This window comes from Cuculus canorus, chromosome 27 (assembly GCF_017976375.1).
Source record: "Cuculus canorus isolate bCucCan1 chromosome 27, bCucCan1.pri, whole genome shotgun sequence".
NCBI lineage: Eukaryota > Metazoa > Chordata > Aves > Cuculiformes > Cuculidae > Cuculus > Cuculus canorus.
The window spans coordinates 5,077,760-5,097,230 of NC_071427.1; the positions used below are offsets into that span (position 1 = coordinate 5,077,760).

General features: G+C 42.8%; 2 protein-coding genes across 7 annotated transcripts in view; both read right to left on the reverse strand.

Moving 5' to 3' along the window:
- The window catches only part of CIB3 (calcium and integrin binding family member 3), a gene marked incomplete at its 5' end in the record, with an annotated part of 53,067 nt that extends 52,816 nt beyond the window's left edge, over nucleotides 1-251 (reverse strand). Inside the window, one exon of the mRNA XM_054049883.1 lies at nucleotides 180-251. Coding sequence (XP_053905858.1) covers nucleotides 180-251 — 72 coding nt within the window. The remainder of the gene's footprint in view (nucleotides 1-179) is intronic.
- Nucleotides 252-2,522: 2,271 nt separating this feature from the next.
- Nucleotides 2,523-19,471, reverse strand: part of EPS15L1 (epidermal growth factor receptor pathway substrate 15 like 1) — a 43,327-nt gene continuing 26,378 nt past the window's right edge. For 4 of the 6 annotated variants that reach the window (XM_009562804.2, XM_054050109.1, XM_054050112.1 and 1 more), the window contains 2 exons: nucleotides 12,835-13,040; nucleotides 2,523-7,968 (listed from right to left, as the gene is read on the reverse strand). In XM_009562804.2, coding sequence (XP_009561099.1) covers nucleotides 7,822-7,968; nucleotides 12,835-13,040 — 353 coding nt within the window. In that variant the 3' untranslated portion in view covers nucleotides 2,523-7,821. Of the gene's footprint in view, nucleotides 7,969-12,834; nucleotides 13,041-19,471 lie in introns of those variants that run through there. The other 2 variants (XM_054050110.1, XM_054050113.1) reach the window with 2 other exon arrangements.

Here is a 19,471-nt window from a genome sequence, read left to right on the forward strand (position 1 = left end):
AACCTCATGAGGTTCAACAAGGCCAAGGGCGAGGTCCTACCCCTGGGTCAGGGCAATCCCCGGGTTCAATACTTGATGGGAGATGGGATGGAGAGCAGCGTGCAGAGGAGGACTCGGGGTGCTGGGGAGGAGAAGCTCGACATGAGCCGGGAATGTGCGCTCACAGCCCAGAAACCAACCGTGTCCTGGGCTGCATCCAGAGCAGCGTGGCCAGCAGGGAGGGAGGGGATTCTGCCCCTCTGCTCCTCTCTGGGGAGACCTCAGCTGGAGGATTGGGTCCAGTTCTGGAGTCCTCAGCATAAGAAGGAGATGGAGCTGTTGGAACGGGTCCAGAGGAGGCTACAAAGATGATCCGAGGGCTGGAGAACCTCCCTTACGAGGCCAGGCTGAGAGAGTTGGGGTTGTTCAGCCTGGAGAGGAGAAGGCTCTGAGGAGACCTTAGAGCAGCTTCCAGTGCCTGAAGGGGCTCCAGGAAAGCCGAGGAGGGGCTGTTCCCAAAGGCTTGTGGTGACAGGATGAGGGGCAATGGGGATAAACCGGAGAGGGGCAGAGTTAGACTGGACAGAAGGAGGAATTTCTTCCCTATGAGAGTGGGGAGGCCCTGGAACAGGTGGCCCAGGGAAGCTGTGGCTGCCCCATCCCTGGAGGGGTTCCAGGCCAGGTTGGATGGGGCTTGGAGCCCCTGATCCAGTGGGAGGTGTCCCTGCCCATGGCAGGGGGTGGCACTGGATGAGCATTATGGTCCCTTCCAACCCAAACTGGTCTGTGATTCTATGATAAATCCTTTTAGCAAATCAAAGGTGGCCTTCACAGTAAGCATAAATTCAGCAACACAGAAACTGCAGGTGAACTTACCTGATACAGGTTTGTAACTGGAGACGGTTTCCCTTTAAATCACTTTTACTTTGGTTTCTCGCACTTCTTACAGCTCAGAGCATTCCTGGAGTTCCGACCTATCATTATGTCATCAGGAAACATCTGGAATATCACACTGGGCATCTTTGGTGACATCGAATGTATTAGGCAAGAAGCTACTGAGCCTGAGGCTTAAACACAAAACACAACACACACAAAAATCCTGAAATCCCACCCAACCACTCGTCTTACAGCCCGTGCATGGTGACACAACAGGCGGATTTTGAGATATTAATCATTTTATATCACAAGCACTTGCAAAACAAAGTCTAAAGGATGCCTGGGTGCCCTCTCTGTGGGTGCAAGGGACAGGCAGAGAAAGCACAGGGTTTGTTCTGCTGCCCGGTGCCCTTCTGAAAAGCTGTGACTGAGGACATTTATGTGAAGTTAAACACAGAAATATATTATGTTTGTAGCTGGCAAAGAGCGTTGTGAGAATTCATCCACAGGGAAGGCTGAGCCTTTGTAAGAAATGCTGTCTCAGCACCAATAAAAAGTTTTAATTGCGGTCATCACATTAAAAAAAATGCCAACCAGGCTGGAGGTGAAAGATGCCCGGAGTGACTAAATCGATACTCACGTCCAGCAGAGCAGATTCAGCAATTTCCTCCCGGCAGCACCTCCGCCAAAGACACGACGGCAACCGCAGCGGTGGGGATGGTATCAAGGACTCCAAGACTTCATAGCATCACAGGATGCTTTAGGTCGGAAGGGACCTTTATAGGTCCTCCAGTCCAGCTCTGCTGCAGGAGCAGAGGCTTCCACACCACAAGCCAGGCTGGATTTAGGTAGGGCAACAAATGCAGCATTGTTGTTGAGGTCTAACAGCTGGGTTCAGAGCTTCCAGCTCCTTACGGCTGAGTTTCTACTCGCAAACGTTTCTTCTCGCACCCGCTGCCTGCACTGTGCTTCCCTTCCCCATGGAGAGCCTCTACGTGAGGCCTGGAACATGGAGGCTTTTCGTCTTAGCCATGGACACTGGCGTTCGGGCAGGTATTTGGGAAGCGTTTGGGTGAGCACGTTGTCAGACTGCAAAAACTTGAGTGGGAGCAAAACGGATGAGAGGAGCATTAAGGGATGAGAGAACTTGGGTAAGAGCCAGCTCCAAGCTTCAAAATGTCAGTGCACTAAAAATATTGCTGGAGAGCAATTTCAGGAGAAACCTGCCCTGGCAATCGGCTTTTAAGCGTGCCAAGAGTAAATAAAACAGATGGGAGAAGGATGACTCAAAGTGAGTGATGTTGGACAGCCCGATAGCGAGGTGTGTTTTTCCAGCACGCAGAGAGGGTTCGTCTCTTTGCGATGGTTCCAACCCCTCCCAGGGTAAATTGCCTGGATGTTCAGCGTTGCAGCACACAAATTGTTTTGGAAAGGGTGCGGCGTTGGATTTTCTGACTGGTCTGCACAAACCAAACGTAGCTGGGACGAGGAAGAAGGGGAAAGACAGAAGGGAGAACTGCGCAGAGGGCAGCAGCCAAGAGAAAAGAGATCTCAACCCAGAGAATCAAGCAGTGGCTCAGAGTAAGAGTCACCAATCCAACTGAAAAGTTGTTGAAATCATGGTCAAAAAAAAACAAGTAAAGAAAGAGTCCTGAAGTCTCAGAGCTCCAAAAAGTAACTTCTCATTTATTATATTAAACAATGACATTTCTCTTATTATATTAAACAATAAACACATGAGATGGGTTAAAATTAAAATAACTTTCAATTTGTTATGATATTGGAAAGATAAATATAACTACAATCATGTACATATTTGGAGAGATTAGTCAAATTTAGGGCAACATTGCAGTTTCCACTTTGTGTTTCCACCTTTTTTAGGTCAGACTACAGAACGTCGTATGAAAAGGGACACCAGCAGAGCACTCTGTCATTGTAACAGCAGAAGGAACCACAGCCAACGGGAATTTTCCTTTGAAAGTTAAACTGAAAGGGGAAGGCAGAAATCGGAAAAATGAAAATTCCATTTTATAACAAATTAGCTTTTATTTATAAAACTTTCAAGTAAAAAGAGCGGTATATCAACCAATAAAACAGGGGTGTCGATGAACAGTGAACATATTTGCTCTAAAAATAAATCTTCTATGATTCCACCATACTCCAAGCAAATTCCTTTCTAAGGGAAGTCCAGAGGGAGAGGCAATGGTTGGCACACACCAAAAACTTCACTGTTTCACCAGTGTAGGAAGATATTGAACCAGAGTGTTATTAGCACAGATCAAGTCACTTAACAGAGTTCCAACTCTAAATGAGAATTAAACAGAAATGAAATTCCTGAGAGGGAGGAATAAAATGCAGAAAAAAAGGGAGAAACCAAACTCCTACATGAGGGAAAGCAACAACTCTACTTGGACCAAAATTCCTCGGTTCTACAGAATAAATACTCTTCTCCATGGAGAAACACTAAAGAAGAAATAGTAACCCCAAAAGGATTATAAGAAGAATCCAAGAAAAGTGCATTACCTTTGAGCATAAGATGACAAAATAATGTCTACATAATTTCTGACAACAGATTTCACAGACAGGAATTAAAAAAAAAAGAAGCTTATGCAGTCAGACACCGCCTGGAATTTCCTACACCTCGAGAACACTTTACATGAAACGAAATACAGCCGGGACTGCTGATCCGCACAGGGCAGAGATTCCATAAGGGAAAATTTGCCAGTAGAAAAATATTTCATCCAGCGCTATTGTCGAAGCGCTGCTTTTATCAGCATCTGTTTTTATTGCAGGCTGACTGGTATGTTTTACAACAGGACTAGGTGAACGTAACTTAGGGAAACCACTCGAGGCAAGCGCAAACACTGGTCTGTAAAGGATAATGTGGGTAATTCAATACCTGTGTCCTATATGCAAAGTTTGCCTGCGTAGGTTCAACGTGAATAATCGCCCGTCTTTCCTGTTTTAACTGCTATGCCTCGGCGCTGTGTGCAATTCATGGCTTTCCGTGAGTCATTCCAGCACTGACGAGAGCTGTATAAAGTACACGTGTGTCGCTGTAAAAACCTACAAACTCTGTGATTGCTCAACGTACCCCGGCGCCTGATAATGCATCCGAGTAGAAAGCAGAATCACCTCCATTCCTTCCTCCAAGCCAAGAATGCAACGGATAGGCATTCCTCCTGATGTAAGGGCTGAGGTGGGAATGGAGGAAACACAGAGCTGAAATCCAGATGACAATTACGTGCAACCTATATAACTGGAATGAAGCAAGAGAAACATGTTTTCCACCTTAGCCTACGACTGTTTGACGTGTGTGTGTGTGTGTGTGAGAGTACGGGAACAGCTCCTGAACAATAGTTTTTTTTAAAAAGGGGAAAAAAAAGAAGAAAGAAGTGCAACTAGAAGCAAATGTAGGAGAAAAAATCACTGCCTCAGCCTAGAAAAAAAAAGACAAGATGACCTTCACACGCAGATAGATCAGAAACCGAGCCCACGTTTCAACAAGACACTGTAAACACTCACAAGAAGGTGAAATTGCGTCCAGCGCAGATGACAGCTACTTTCTGCCAGGTTCCGCTCTTACCCTTGGCACAGCTCCTGAACACAGGTTTGCATGCCAATGACAGTAATCTTGAAATAAATGTATTAGAAGAAGTAATTTCTCCTCTTTTTTTTTTTTTTTCTTTCGCCAGAACTTTGAAATTCTACGAGCCATGATGTAATCGTCATTTCTGTAAGAATTCCATTTCTGTAAGAATTCCATTCCTGCATCCATCTCTGTTTAGAGAATTCATACATACACATGAGCTTTCATATATAGAATATATGTGCATATTCTACATGTTCATTGTATATACACATCCTATGTACAGTACGAGTAACTCTATCCTAGACGTTGTATGTGGACATATATAGTATATACACACACTATTATTACATTATACAGTACACTATATATATATATATATACACACAGACACAAATAATATGGATCTCAATGTACACTGTATATGCATTGTGTATACTCACATTTTATATAGCTTGCATTGTACAGATTTTCTCTGCCCAAATAGCAACAGGCCTATTTGTGCTTTAAATTTCACTGTTCTGGAGGAAGAAGATGATCTATGACAAAACTTTTCTCAAAGAACAAGTGCAGGTACTGTACAAATCACTGAGTTGCAAGCGAAAGGGAAGAACTTTATATGGAAAACTGTATTAAATACCAAGGGAGAAATCAAAACGAAGGTTTCTTCTACCACAGTGTCTAAAAGTTTGACTTGAGCGTTTCAGTAAATCTACGGTTACTAAATCAAATGCACTGTGCAAAGAGAACAGGTTCTGTCCTTGTTCATTTGCTTGATCCTCTGTTACTACCCAAGCAAAGACAGAGACTGAGTCAATAAGGAAACAGGAAAATAAGCAATTAGATCTAATGTTATATGGAATGCTAGATAAATTCACATTTCTGGCTTCCTGCTGAACGTCTTGACAACAGCGACTCATTGCCTTGGAAGCATTATAAACTGCAATATCTCAGAGCACTGACAAAGCAGCAGAAAGTCTGGTTATGGTACATAACTCAGAAAATGACTCAAGCTATTCAGCTCATCCGCCCCATCCCGCTGGAGTGACATCACCCAAGCAGCAGCTCAACAGTGGATTTCCTTTCTAAAATGACACTAAGTGTGAATGGGCTTTTGTTGCAGTAAAAGAGACACCACAAAGACTCAGGCCCGAATGAAAATGAAAAGGAGAATCTCACGCACGGACACAATTTAAGTTCACTGACAATCCTGCAGCCATTCAGCTGGGAAAATTGCTCTTTCATAGCGAGAGTTTTATCTCCCATGAGCCACAGACAGACGCAAGTTTGCTGTCAGAGACCTCAAATCCTGCACACCAACAGAAAAGAGAACTTGTGGACATTTTAGGATGTTTGATCATAAATCTAATGTATATTAGAGAAAAACTCCTACAATAGGAAGGGTTTTCAAATCACCTTCTGTAAAATGAGAAATATCTCCTGCTGCATTCACCAGGAGTCATTAAAGACAATACTAATGGACACTGTACGGTTGGTTCTGATACCAGAATGAATCTTCTCCCCTTCTGAGCGGAACCGAAGGTTCCTGTTATTTGTAGTACCATTAGCACAAGAGACACAGAGCAAACGTGGAGCTGGGACTCCTAAAGCTGCATTGTGAGAGATGGGGTTCCAGGTTTGCTGCACACGTCAGCAGGTGGATGTGCGCGTATTTGTGTGCACACAGACACACACTCACCCATACACCCGCTCACAAAAGCCTGAGACAACAAACGCCACACCTTGGCTGCGTTTCAGAGCTGAACGACGGACTACAATGATCCAACCTGACTCCTAGCTCTGCGGAAGGAAAGCATCCAGAGTAAGGCAATGACAAGAGAATGGGGAAGATCGGTTGTGTTCAGTGAACAGGCACTATCATCGCATTCTGAAAAACAATAGCAAAGAAGCAGGGACATAGAAAACTTCAGTGCACTGAAGGTGATGAAGGAATACCACATTTTCAGAAAAAAACCCCAGAGAAACTGTTATCAGATAAGGGCCACATCAGTGAAAACGCAGCACGTTAGCTTTGCAGAACCAAGGAGAGCAGATACTTAGGAAGGACATTTGATAAGTTTGGTGCTAGATGCCTACTCTGTTTAGAGATAAAGGTCCAAGGCAAAGACAACTGAAGTTTTAGAATTCCTGTAAGCAGAAAAGGCATTTTTAGTAAGTAAATAATTCACAGACTTATCATAAGGACTTCTATTTTACATCTGCCATGTAAAACCCATTCGGCGTCACCCTCACCAGGTGGAAGTATGAGCTCTACAGGTATAAATATATCAAATCTGCCCCTACTCGGACCAACTGCTGCGAGCCGTGTTCCAATCCAGTCTACCAGGACTAATGTATTTGGCAAATCGAATCTGCTTCAACTTGGCCTTATTTCAGCTAAATTATGTTCAATCTGTAACCCCACAATGTAAGATCGGTGGAATTCAAGAGAGGTAAAGAGTCTCTCACAGGCAATGGGCAAGACAAACAGAGTCTGTGTTCTGGAACAAGAGAGGGTAAATCGATTTGTAGGGATGAACACTGCTCAGGCTTTGCAGGCTTCCCATTGCTTGGTTTTATGTGAAAACAGCCCTCAAACTTGTATCACAATCCTGCAATCATATCTGCTTAGCAAGATTTTATCTAATGATTTCACTGCCAAATTATTTGTCCAATTTACTACAACTTAATTAACTCCCTCTTGTGCAACATCACATACAGTTACTAGAACTGAATGCAAACAAATGTTTAAATCAGAACTACTCATTCAGAGAGGCTTCGAGTATTTTATACAGTTCACTAAGTTTCTATTCATCGTATCTAAATTGCCAGATTCTTTGTAAAAGCCACATCTCCTGCATAAAAAGGGACCATCTAATGCTGGAGACATTGATGTCGATGATGCAGATGACATATTGATTAGCCTTCCATGAAGGATTAAATAAATGGAACAAGTGAAAGCTAATTCTATTAATATTATCTTTTTATGACATTGTCTTTGAAATTCATACTGCAGCCTCCAAAACTCAATGGAATTCAGGTAATAAAAGCCAGATTTACAAGTTGCAGTTTACTATATGCAACATTGTCTTCCAGGTAAAGCAACTTTGCTTTCAGTATCTTAGGATCATACGTTAAATTTCTTACAAGCAGCAAATTCGATCCAGAACATATAATATAGCTTATACGGTGATTCCTGCATGTTATGCACTTAAGAAGCCACACGGAGCCCAGTTTGACGCAACCAGCCAGTCTCGTTTAGAGTTGAAGGTGACTAAAATGATTTTCATAACATAAACCGAGAATTTAGTATTTTTATAAAAGCCATGTTTGAAGGATTCATGTGGACAGGGTGGATGGAGCCAGAGAACCTCTTCTTAAGAATTTGGCATATCAGCCTTACTGAGTGCAATAGCCAACTCGAGGTCTTCTTGTTCTTGTCTCCGCAACCGAGCTAGTCTTTCTTGCTCTGCTTTTTCACTCTCGCGCTTTGCCCATGCCAGCTGCTGCTCTTCATTTCCAAACTAAAAAAAAGAAAATGGAAAATAAATTAATTAACGTACCAAAATCTAGAAGAAACTCTGTGAAGAATACAATGAATCAGACTTATTAAATGCACAAATCAAGTATAGCAAGCTGTTTTAAGGTAATTATTCTGGGTTAAAATAAAAATCGACTCACTGATTTCTCACTTTATCCTTTCATTTCATTTATTTCCTTAATTTCTTCCTCCTCCCACCTGGAATTAACCCACCTGGGCTTCAGGGCCCTGCACCCGCCTCACCTGTGGGCGAGGAGGGGCAAAGGACTGGAGCCAAACGCTCCACACACACAAAAAAAAGCACATTAGTGGTTTGGGAGCACGGCAAACTCCAGCCAGTTTTAAGAATAGTAAATTGCTGGTAAAAAAAAACAACCCAAGAGTTATTTACTGTTGCGCAGCTCCATCACCGAGTTTATTGTAGCGTTTCCTGCCGAGGGTGAGGGGTTTTAGTAAAGACTCTGCAGGCTGCTGGTTTGTTACAAAAAGCGCCTCTGCTCACGAAATAGCCGCAGTTTTCCCAGTAAGGAATAAGGTAAGAGGATCCAATTTACTTCAGCAGAAAACACAAAGGAACTACCACCCAGTATAAGACTCAGCTTCTACGCCCGAGCTTCCCAAACACCTCCAAGCACTCTGAAGCAAAGCTATTCCAACCTGAAGGGGCTACAAGAAAGCTGAGGAGGGGCTGTTCCCAAAGGTTTGTGGTGACAGGACGAGGGGCAATGGGTGTAAACTGGAGAGGGGCAGAGTTAGACTGGACATGAGGAGGAATTTCTTCCCCATGAGAGTGGGGAGGCCCTGGAACAGGTTGCCCAGGGAAGCTGTGGCTGCCCCATCCCTGGAGGGGTTCCAGACCAGGTTGGATCACCTCCCTGATCCAATGGAAGGTGTCCCTGCCCATGGCAGGGGGTGGCACTGGATGAGCTTTAAGGTCCCTTCCAACCCAAACTATGATATTCCAGAGTGATACTCCAGTGTTTGCCCCTGGCAAATATAAAAGTTCTCATGTTTGAGCTTCTTGCACAAAATATTGCAATCTTTTATTGCAATCATCGCTTCCAACTCCACTATCAGCCGTTACGGTTTCACTTTAGCAGTCACTGAGGAGGTCGGTGCTCACGGAAGCGTGCACACAGCTGCATGTAAATGTTTGCATTCGATCCCACTTCTAAACTTTGCTTTGTGCTATCTTTTTTTTTTTCCTGAATGTTCAGGAAAACATATGATTTGGGTCTTTTTTTTTTTTTTTTTGAAGAGAAAAACCACATGGAATTCATCGTTTTAATTTCAGCTGAATGTACACAGCACAAAGTGCCCCGTGGCCCTCACTGCAGGCCCTGCGCCGCAGACGAACCCGCTGCGCTCATTGGTACAGACACACCGTCCCAGACCACCAGAATCATCAAAGTGGGTATTTCACCTCAACTCTGAGTGCCAGATCCGTGCCGAGCAGCCTCTCTACTCTCCGATGGCCCCTCTGCCTTTTCCACTCTGCCCTGGGCCTAGAATTCATGTTTTTTAAAGAAATGCATCTATTTCAATTTCTTTTAGCCCTTTCAAGTCTTATTTACTCATGATTTAGTTAAACGATGCTTTATCAACGCGCTCCTGGATGCTCACAATCCCTCATTTCATTCCTCTCAATGTGATTTTTCAGATTATTTGATGTAAAAAAAAGAGGAACTCTCTTAAAATTCCTTTTCTTCAAACCATACCTCCGCTTTCGTTGCTATCAAAATAAGGACTTTTGCATTCATTGTTACTAAATACAATAAAAGTTCCACGTATTTGATGATATTTAAAAGGAAGAAACCCCCCTCTCATTATTCATTGCAGTAATGCCAGCTGACAGGCAAGATTTAAAAGCTCACTGAGTTTTCAAATGATGATTTTTTTTTCACGGTACAGTAAGGATGGACTCAAATGGCAGTAGGACTGCTCCGCTTATTCCAAGAATTCCAAAAGATCATATAGCTGGGACGGAGAACAACAGTTACTGTTCTCAGAAACACAAGAAGCTTTGGTCAAACCCTCTAGGGTGCCTTGTTTGTTTTTAATGTTGACAAAACAGTGTTACTTATATAGCTTCTACCTTAGGAGAACGCTTTCAAAGCTGATAGAAGTCCCAATTATGACTTGTTTAGGGTACACAAGTTATATTTTTGTGGTTAAAAGCGCTGAGTTAAAATAAAACCCAAAACAAACAAGGCAAGCGATGTACTGGAAGCCAATCTGGATGTGCCTTAAGGCAAACGGTTAGCAGAAGTGACATTTTCAAGAGCATAACTGACCCTCAGATAGCAAAAGAAATACCAGTTCCCTAATGTCACTGGTTCCTGCACAGACTGCCTACAACAAGGTGATGTAACTGAATTACGGGTCGTTCAATACAATAACAATTTCTCTGCACATGCCTAAGTTTCAAGCAGTCTATAAATACCTCTCACAGCTCTGCCACTTCATTAAATCCCTCTCTTCGTTTCCAGGAGTGCAGTCAGATTCAGGGTATCAATGAGGAAAGGAGCCGACTGCAGCCAAACCAATCCCACATATAAACCTGCACTGACCTGTGCTTACAGAATTATCAGCTTATAGTAAGAAATAATTTTAGTTTAGTTCTAAGGGCTTCATTTCTTGGCAATTTAAACGCCTTCTGTTGGTGGAAAGATCCCTTTCTTTGTTGTTCTTTAAACAGGAGCTGGAACCTAGAAATCCCTGAAACATAAGCTACCAAAGCCTTTGTTTTGTTCCAGAGTCTCACTTAATGCCAGCGGAGAAGGTAAGGCAGCAATGAGAATTTACTGGAATTCTGGGTGCGTGGATTTGCCAGCATCTCCAAACAAAAGCACCAGATTTTCTGGAGTGCTACTACGATCCAGGGAAGGACCTCACGCTGCTTATTTGCAGCAGGAAAGAATTCCATCTGGAAATCAGGTTATTCGATTATTCAAACCTACACCATTCTTGATTCTGTTCTCAGAATGGACTCAAAGCATGTGTCAAAAACATTCTGGAGGTAAAATGGCTTTTAACTTCCATTATGAGCCAAATTTCTCAAACATCAGGCAAAGAGAAGCACAATGTTCCTGGTAATCGGTGCACTTACAACTTCATACAGAAGGGTTAGGAATTACCAAGTGTGGTAACATCACTGTGTTATAAGCAAGTAAAAAAAAACCAACAAACTAAAAAGGATAGGGACCAAGTCTCTCTCTTTTCAGCCAAATTCAGTTAACAATTCTTTTTTTTCCCTTACAGCATTAAAAAAAAATTCACAGAACCAACTAAAAAAATAACTTCATTTGATGACGTGCCACTTAACAGCAATATCCTATGTGGCTCCTGCTCTAGACCTCATTTTTCCTGCTTTTCCCTTACCATCTACAGTTAATCTCATCTAAAACCCTGATGGCACAGCACATGGAACCCTAGAGCACCCGCTGGGGATCCGAGATTTTGGTCAATCATTTGATACAATCACTCGGTGTGAGCCACACTTTTAAGAAATGCAGTCAGCAAAGGAAGACGACAATGGCTGGGTAAGAGTCATTCCATCCCATTATTTCTCTTTCATCGGAGGAAGAAATTAGATGTTATTCAAGAAATTTCAGATAAAGCAAGTTTTGTGTCTTATTTTTATTAAGAATGTCACCATTTTGTACACAATGACAGAATCGAACTGTGCAAACCCACAGGCCAGCACTGACTGTGGCAGAGCATACAGAATACCTCGAACTTTGACATCTTCAGCATCAGAGATAAATTAAAGCACCGAGGCCAGCTAAGAGTATGCACAGATGACCTCAACTAACAATCCAAGAGCAAAGCGATACACATTTACCACTAACTAATAACTAGGGGAAAACCATGAAAACTGAGCAAGCTGAAAGATTCAGCCGCAAGCCCTCCTCTTGCTGAACACTGAGCTGTCCCATCGAGTTCGGAACAGATTCAGCCGGCAATTGCACTGCACGGCAACGGGACAGAACCAAACACATGAGGGGAGGAAGAGGCCTGACGCTGTGGATGGAACAGATCTCTATCTACTCATGGAAGCAGCAAGAACCACACTACTACCGCATTTACAATCATTTCCAATTCAATAACGAACTTGCCAGCACTAAAACCGAAATCAGGCTTTCGGAAACCCCGTTCTTTGTTAATGAACGTGTGCTTGGCGTTGCTTCCAAACCTTCTGCTGGAGTGCAGCACGGAGGGTTCTATATTGGCGCTACAAAACAATTTTGTTTTCTTTGTCTACCAAGGGCTTTTCTACAATATCAGCAACTGGAACAAAACTCAACAGCTCTATTTTCAATCCCTGTCTCGTGTATCTATCTATCTTCATGACCATATTCCATCGTACACAGCAAACATTGTGACAGGATTGTCAGAACTCTTTTCGCAAACCATTACAAATACTTTATGGAATCTCTCTCTCTTTAAGGATTCGCTTCTCAGGATATGGTGAAATTACTATAGAAATGTTTTCAACAATTGCTTTTGAATCTTTACATCAGTGGCTCCCAAAAATCAGTTTACAAAATAGCCTCCATGCACAAAAACAATACAGAGATTCTGCTACAAAGAGTTTGTGATAAAGGCACACTGTACTAAAATAATTTAAATGCAAGTAAACCCTTTAAAATTTAGTATGAAACTTTTTTTTTTATTGAAATAATGCCTTTTCATTACAGAAATATTAATACAAAAACAATGAGGACAGCATGAAGGTACTGAGAGACAGAAGCCAGTGAACAGTAGGTTTGCAGTTAAACCAAAACCCAACAGATTTCTGCAAGCAGAGCGGAAAGTGGTTTGCTCAGAGACAATGAACTTAACTTACAGAGCTGAAGTCTGCAAACCCCAAGGAAGAGTCTTTAGAAGTTTTACTTGAAGAGGAGGGAGCAAATGGATCTTTTCCACTAAATGGGTCCCCAAACCCCTTTTTACTTTGAAAGGGGTCACTGCTGTCAGCCCCAAATGGCTGGAATGGATCATGGGGCTTGGGAAAGTCTGCAGACCCAAGGTGGCTTACGGGAGTGCTTTTACCTGGAAAGTTTAGGAAAAAAAAACAAAAGGAGAAAAAGAGAAGTTACTACTTACCATGGACAATGCAACCCCTTCAACAGGAAACTGTGCTGGTACCCCTTAGCATCATCCATGCTTCCTGGAGTGGTTTAACATTCAACCAGATACAATAGTACTCATTTCTCAATGCAAATAATCTCAAACAGTTGCTCTATTCAAACAGATTTATCATCTTACACATACTGTACAGTATTCATACCTTCAAGATTTTAAATGGTAAAACCCAATATAAAGACATTTGGTCAGGAGAATTTGACAAGTATGACTTTGGTTCACTTTCCAGGATTAGAGCTAGTTTGTCTTTTAAGTTTGGGATTATACAAAAGACAAAATACTTAAATATACGTATCACTAAAGAGAGAGAACTAATTGCATTAAATAGAATTGAACAGTAACTTATCTGTGACTTGATAGAATGCACACGTGCTGATCTTATTCCTGGAGCTGGTTTAGCCTTCTGCCACCACACGGACAAGGGAAAAGAGACCAACTGAGAAATTACCTTGTTCTGGGGTGCTGGCTGTCCATGCTTGTTCTTGTATGCCACCCCAGTAATGCATGAAATCACAGGAATGATTGTGTACACCGATAAATAATGGCTGTATATTTCATTTGTTGCAACTAGAACCTCAACTGTTAATTTTTAATGTCCCTTGCAAGAAGTCCTATTTTGTTAGGTCAAATAACTACACAGATAAATGTAATTTGTTTTCTCTTAAAACAAAAAGCTCGTTCCTGGCAGGTACGCAATCCAGCCTCCAGGGAAAATGAAAATCCCCTTTGGATGAACCATGGTGATTAGAACGTGTACTTGAGAAACGAGAAAGGAAAATCTAGAAACACATAAAAAACCCAAACAAATATTTACAACTCCTTGCATAATAACTTGAATCAGAGACATTATCTACCTTACAAACAAGCAGACAGAGATGCAGAAAACAAGACACAAGAAGCAGGAGATAGAACTGGATCTGTTCGCTCTAAAGAGTGTTCAAGGGGAACCCGCTCACGGTCCTGTATCCATCAAGGAAAAGGCTGATGGGATTTTGATTTGACAAGAGAGTTTTACATTAGACAATCTGTAACGTTTCGAAAACGTAAGGATACCCCAGACTGCCCAGGGAAGTTGCTGCATTCCATCATCACCTCCAGGAGGTTTGAGGAATGGTTTCTAGAACTCATACTGGTTTAGCTGCCTTGAAGCTGGAGGATAAATGGGAACTCTTAATGTCCCTCCAGCACTGCTTTTCATGGTTCAGTCCGTGCTCCATCCTGGCTAGCAGATGTGGCAGGGACAGAGAGATATCCGTATGACCAAACGCGTGTGGGACTTCTAAAGACAGGTAGATCAGACCAGCCATGTGTGTCCTTCCCACAAGCATGGACCCTCATGCACCACGGTCTCAAACTGTCTTTCCTATCCACAGAGGCCACACCTTGTTCTCCAAAACGGACGCCGCATTCACATCCTGCCCATCACAACGGCCGTTAGGAGATCTCACCTTCAGCCACAGCTCTGCAGGGTTAGGGAACTACGCAAACCTGGGAAGAGATGGACTCAGCACATTGCACCTAATTGTCCAGATAAAAGAGCAACTTATTTTAAATTACACAGAGGTATCTGCATTTCTAATTTAAAGGTCAAGGCAAAACAAGAGCCCTCTGCATCTTTTCTCCTCCCTCCACTGCCAGGTACTAGAGAGCAAATTCCCCACAGCATCCTTCACCCGATATTGCTCCAAACCAGTTCTGACTGCTGAAGGCAAAAATGACCCATTTTAAGCTGCCCTTTTCTTAGATTAAATCTTCCGTTGCCCAAACCACTGTGTGGAATTGGTGACTGTTAATATTAACGTGGGGTTTGCAATGCATTTGCTCAGCAAACCTGGTTTTCAGGTGGCCCGTTTAATGTTTCTACCCTAAGCCCTTAGTGGTTTCAGAACATCCACAAAGAACATTGGGGTTTCTCATGCTTCATCTTCACAACCGATCACAACGAATAACTTTGCAGTAGAGGAAATGTTACTGCTAATAATAGTGAAAATCTTCACTTTACTTTCCGAGCTCCACTTCATCCAGTCTGTGTATGGTAGAGAACAGAAGAGGGCTTTAATTCTGTTATTTTGAAGGCAAGGTGAAAGGGGGAAACCCTTCTAAAGTCAAGTTTGTTTTTGCAGAGCAATTTAAGGGCAGTGCCCTTGCTGAACACTCCAACCGTGGCACTGATAGCAAAGCCTTCTATGAGCCCTCTTCGTACACTGCTTATTGTTTAATTTATCCTGCCACACTCAGCAAAACACGGTTTTGAGGTCTGGCAGGAGTTTGTTTGGTTCAGTTAGATGAGTAAATTTGAACATCAGTTGGCCACAAATTAGTAATAACGGCAGCAGAATTATCTCTGCACCATCCTTGCTGGCTCACCCCAAGTGCGACTCTCCCGGCGCAGCGAGTACTGCAGTCCCCAAAGCTTTTTGCATTCCCATGTTTAGTGTTTCAAGAATTTGAGTGCAGTATTTCTATAACATCAAGCAAAAATACCCAAAAAAAGTCACCAACCGAACTGAAGGACGTTGCTAAAAGTGTAATATTGCAAAATACCCTCTTAGTAGAACTGAGATTGCATTAATCTCATATTCACTGGAAAATGGCACGTTTCTACCTGCCACTGCTCATCGGTTTTGAGGGAGGGCAATGCGAAAGTGCAGGCAAACAGTTGTAACCCTTTGCTTTTTGATTTTTTCTGCTAATAGTTTCAGGGGAAAAAAGTTCAGAAAAAAGCAAAACAGGTCCTGCTCTGAAACCACAGCAGTTTCAGCAGTTACCCAAGTGGTGCACCCAAACCACACCGAGGACTCACTTCAGCAAAAAGACATCATGAGCAAAATGGTTTACCACAGCAAAAACTCCACCCTTGCGCGGGCTTTATCTAATTTCATACCCCACAGCAAACTTTGGGGTTGAGATCTATAGCTCAGGACAACTATAATCTCACTGGTGGGACGCAATTACAGAATTTCTTACTGAATTACAAGACGCTGGCAGTGAAACAATGAAATGAAACATTTATAGTTTTCTTTACATTTCATGTTTCAAGGATGGTCCTGACTTTCTGCTGAGAATATCGCATTGAATTATGAGCAGTAACAGGTTTTCAGGTGTTTGCAGACTGGATTATGCACGCTGACAGTCCAACGGGGCAGAGCTGAGACAACACAGCTTTAAACTCTCACTGAACAAGCTCTCCTTTCCAGGGAACTTTCTGAAGTGAAGCACATGCTTTAAGAAGTTAGAGCCGTGCTACACAGCATAAGCAGTGACAGCGTGAGCTGATCCATACCTGCGATTATCTTTGAAGACACAGTACCGGGGTTCCTACCTCTCACATCTTTTATACGCCAGAGGAAGCGTGGCTCTAGAAACCTCGGAGACTGCAGCAGGAGGTGCCTCCCAGCACATCTTTCTCCTGGCATTTTACCCAATTTCTGTATCATACCTAAGCTACTCAGCGTGTTTTACACCATCCCGTTAAATTATCCAGCTCTTCCACTGACGGATAATAACGCTCTCATAAACTGTGAATTTTGGGAACCGATACAAAAATTATTACTAGTTTTTAAACTGTGCCAGAAGGTTCATTATATTAAAGATACTCAGAGGTCTGTGTCTTCAGCAGAGGCTATTCCTGCACCATGTTTCAAACTCAGCTGTTGGGTGATAACGCTCTGCACAAAATCACAATATATATTTTTAGTAAGAGAAGGAAGGATTTTTCTTATGCAAAAGCCCCTCAGAACTGCTTTTGCTTAATATTTGCAAAGTTCACACCTCAAGCCAGCCCGTAACTCTGGAAACCTTAACTCAAGAAAAATACACTATGAAAACTATGAGCTCGAGAAGTGAGGTTAGAGAAATCGTTATGCATTCAGCCTAACGATCAGTTCTGAAACAGATTCTGAACAGCCTCTTTCAACAATCGGTACTGAAATATCTTTACTGCAGAGATCAGCGTAAACAACAGAATCAGAGCGTGAATGGAATTTTCAGACTGCGGCTGGGCAGGTGCTCCACCCATGAGTCATTTATCCGACCCAGCACGGGATGCTCTGCTCGAGCGCAACTGCCAGGGCTTCTACAAGGCATGAAAAACAAAAAAAAGTTTTCCTGTCAGTCACAAGCTTTGAGGCTGAATTTTTCACTCTCAGCTGCAGATGAGTTCAAAACCTAAAGGTAAACAGGCACTGTGCTATTGTGAACAACCCTGAGTACTCGAGAAACTCGAAGGAAGCAGGTGTGTGGTACCACTCGAAATAAACATCACGCAGAGAGTGAAGAGCAGAACTCTCTGCTCTCCTCTAAGCCAGGCGACTGATCCCCAGACCCTGAAAATGTCCATGTAAATAAATGCGAGGGAATCATTTTTTTTCTGATTCTTAATACAATTCTTCCTTTTGCTCACAACTCCCCGTTCCATCTGTGGCACCAACCAGGGCTTCTGGCTTCTTCAAATGATCTCAGCAGATAACACCGAACAAATGTCTGTGCGAATTCCTGTCCTGGGGCCACTGTACACGGTGCAGGTGAGAAAGAACGGCCACAAACCACGATGTCTTTAAACACTTGCTATTTGTGAGACGTGATTTTCTTTCAAGAAACAAAAGCGGTAACTGCACATAGCAAAGCACTCGGCCTCTGGTTTGTATGTTTGTTAAGCAGAATAGTGAACAAATCCTTAATTTTCTTTTAAGTGAGACTCTGAAAACACACCACAGGCACACAAATGCTACTGAAAAACATCTATATGTTCAACTCAAAAATGAACAAAGCTCTGTGCTCTTTTTCCCTGGCTGACAGCTATCAGTAAGAGGTTAAGGGGAACGGACAGGGCTCCTGTACTGCTTTATAGGTGAAAAATAAGCCTAAAATGGTAAAAACAGTCAAACCATAAAATGCCTTAAATTTAGAGAAGTGACACATACGAGAAAGAACTATATTTATCATTGCCAAAAAGGAGGAGGAAGCATCAAACACAAAGGAAGAACTGCAGCACAGGGCTGCATCAAACACTGCCTTGCCATCAGCTGCCTGCCCTGCCCTTCTGATCCCTGCGAACGCAGCGCTGCCTGACAGCATTCAGCATCTCATTGTGGGCAGAAGGAGCGAGAGGCAGCCAAAACCGTTCAAGGGGTACAAAAGACTGAGTCAACCTAGCTGAAAACCTTCTAGTTAGACAGTCCTGGTGCAGGTGAGCCTGAAATGTGGGTGCACACCAGCTGCTCACCAAAGCTCTGACAGCAAATTCCCTTCAGGGTATCTTTTTTTCAGTAGACATTCTTACTCAGGAGCACTGAGTTAGCAAATCTGCCTTAAATTTACCTTCCAGAGCCCATGCACCACACAAACAGAATAGAAAGCTGCTCTGTGAATTGGCTGCTGCTAATTTTTCTTGCGTTTCTTGTTTCTTTGAGGCTGACAACAATCTCCTCCTGCAACCACACTTGTGGAGAAAGGGCAAAGGATCCTCACCCAACATCAAAATTTCTACAGGTGATGGATTACAACTTGCATCACAGCTAAAGGGGGCTTCAGATTAGTTCAATAAAATGTTAAGATCCTGAAGATCTTCATAGATCTGTAATAGATCTTAAAGCCTTTTTCATTGTTTTAAGCCACCCCCAGGTTCAGGTGCCATTTCTCTGCATCTGCCAACCATCAAGATGAACAAAATGGGACTTGATCAGTCAGATGTTGCTTAAGTCAGTAAAGGCCTCTTGTGACTTTGTTGGTGGGGCAGCAAAATACATTCAGCAGTTTTGCAGCATGTGGCCGGGTCAAAAAGACAACCCCTTAACGCCTTGGCTGGTTAAACTTGTTATCAATAACATAATTAATACTTTTTTTTGTAATAATTCCTAGTCACCCATATTAAGCACAGTGCAAACCTTTGTGCTCGCACCAAGGTCTCCTGGTGCTCCCCTCGAGCCAGGCATCCCTGAGGGGTGAGAATCCCCCAAGTGCCCCAGGCAGGCTGCTCTGTCCCCGGCTCGGGCTTCTCAAGACTTATCCCAATATCTTGACATTTCAAACCCACTACCAGTCACAATAACAACATGAGAACGGCATCGGAGACCTTAACTGAAAGGCAAAGCTGTTAACCGCTAATCCCTAAAATGGCAATTTATAAATTCAGCTGCCAGCAGAGCTACAAGGAATAAAAGCATCAAAATCCAAAGCCAAAGTTCTGTGACAAACACACAGTGTCCAGTCTGGAATACTTATTCCCAATATAATTTATTTTCACACCTGTATTTCAATAGCAGCTTAATAAATGCACTAATTCCTGCCTTACATGGGATGAATTTGATGCGTAGTCCTTTGAATTCCAAGCTACATGG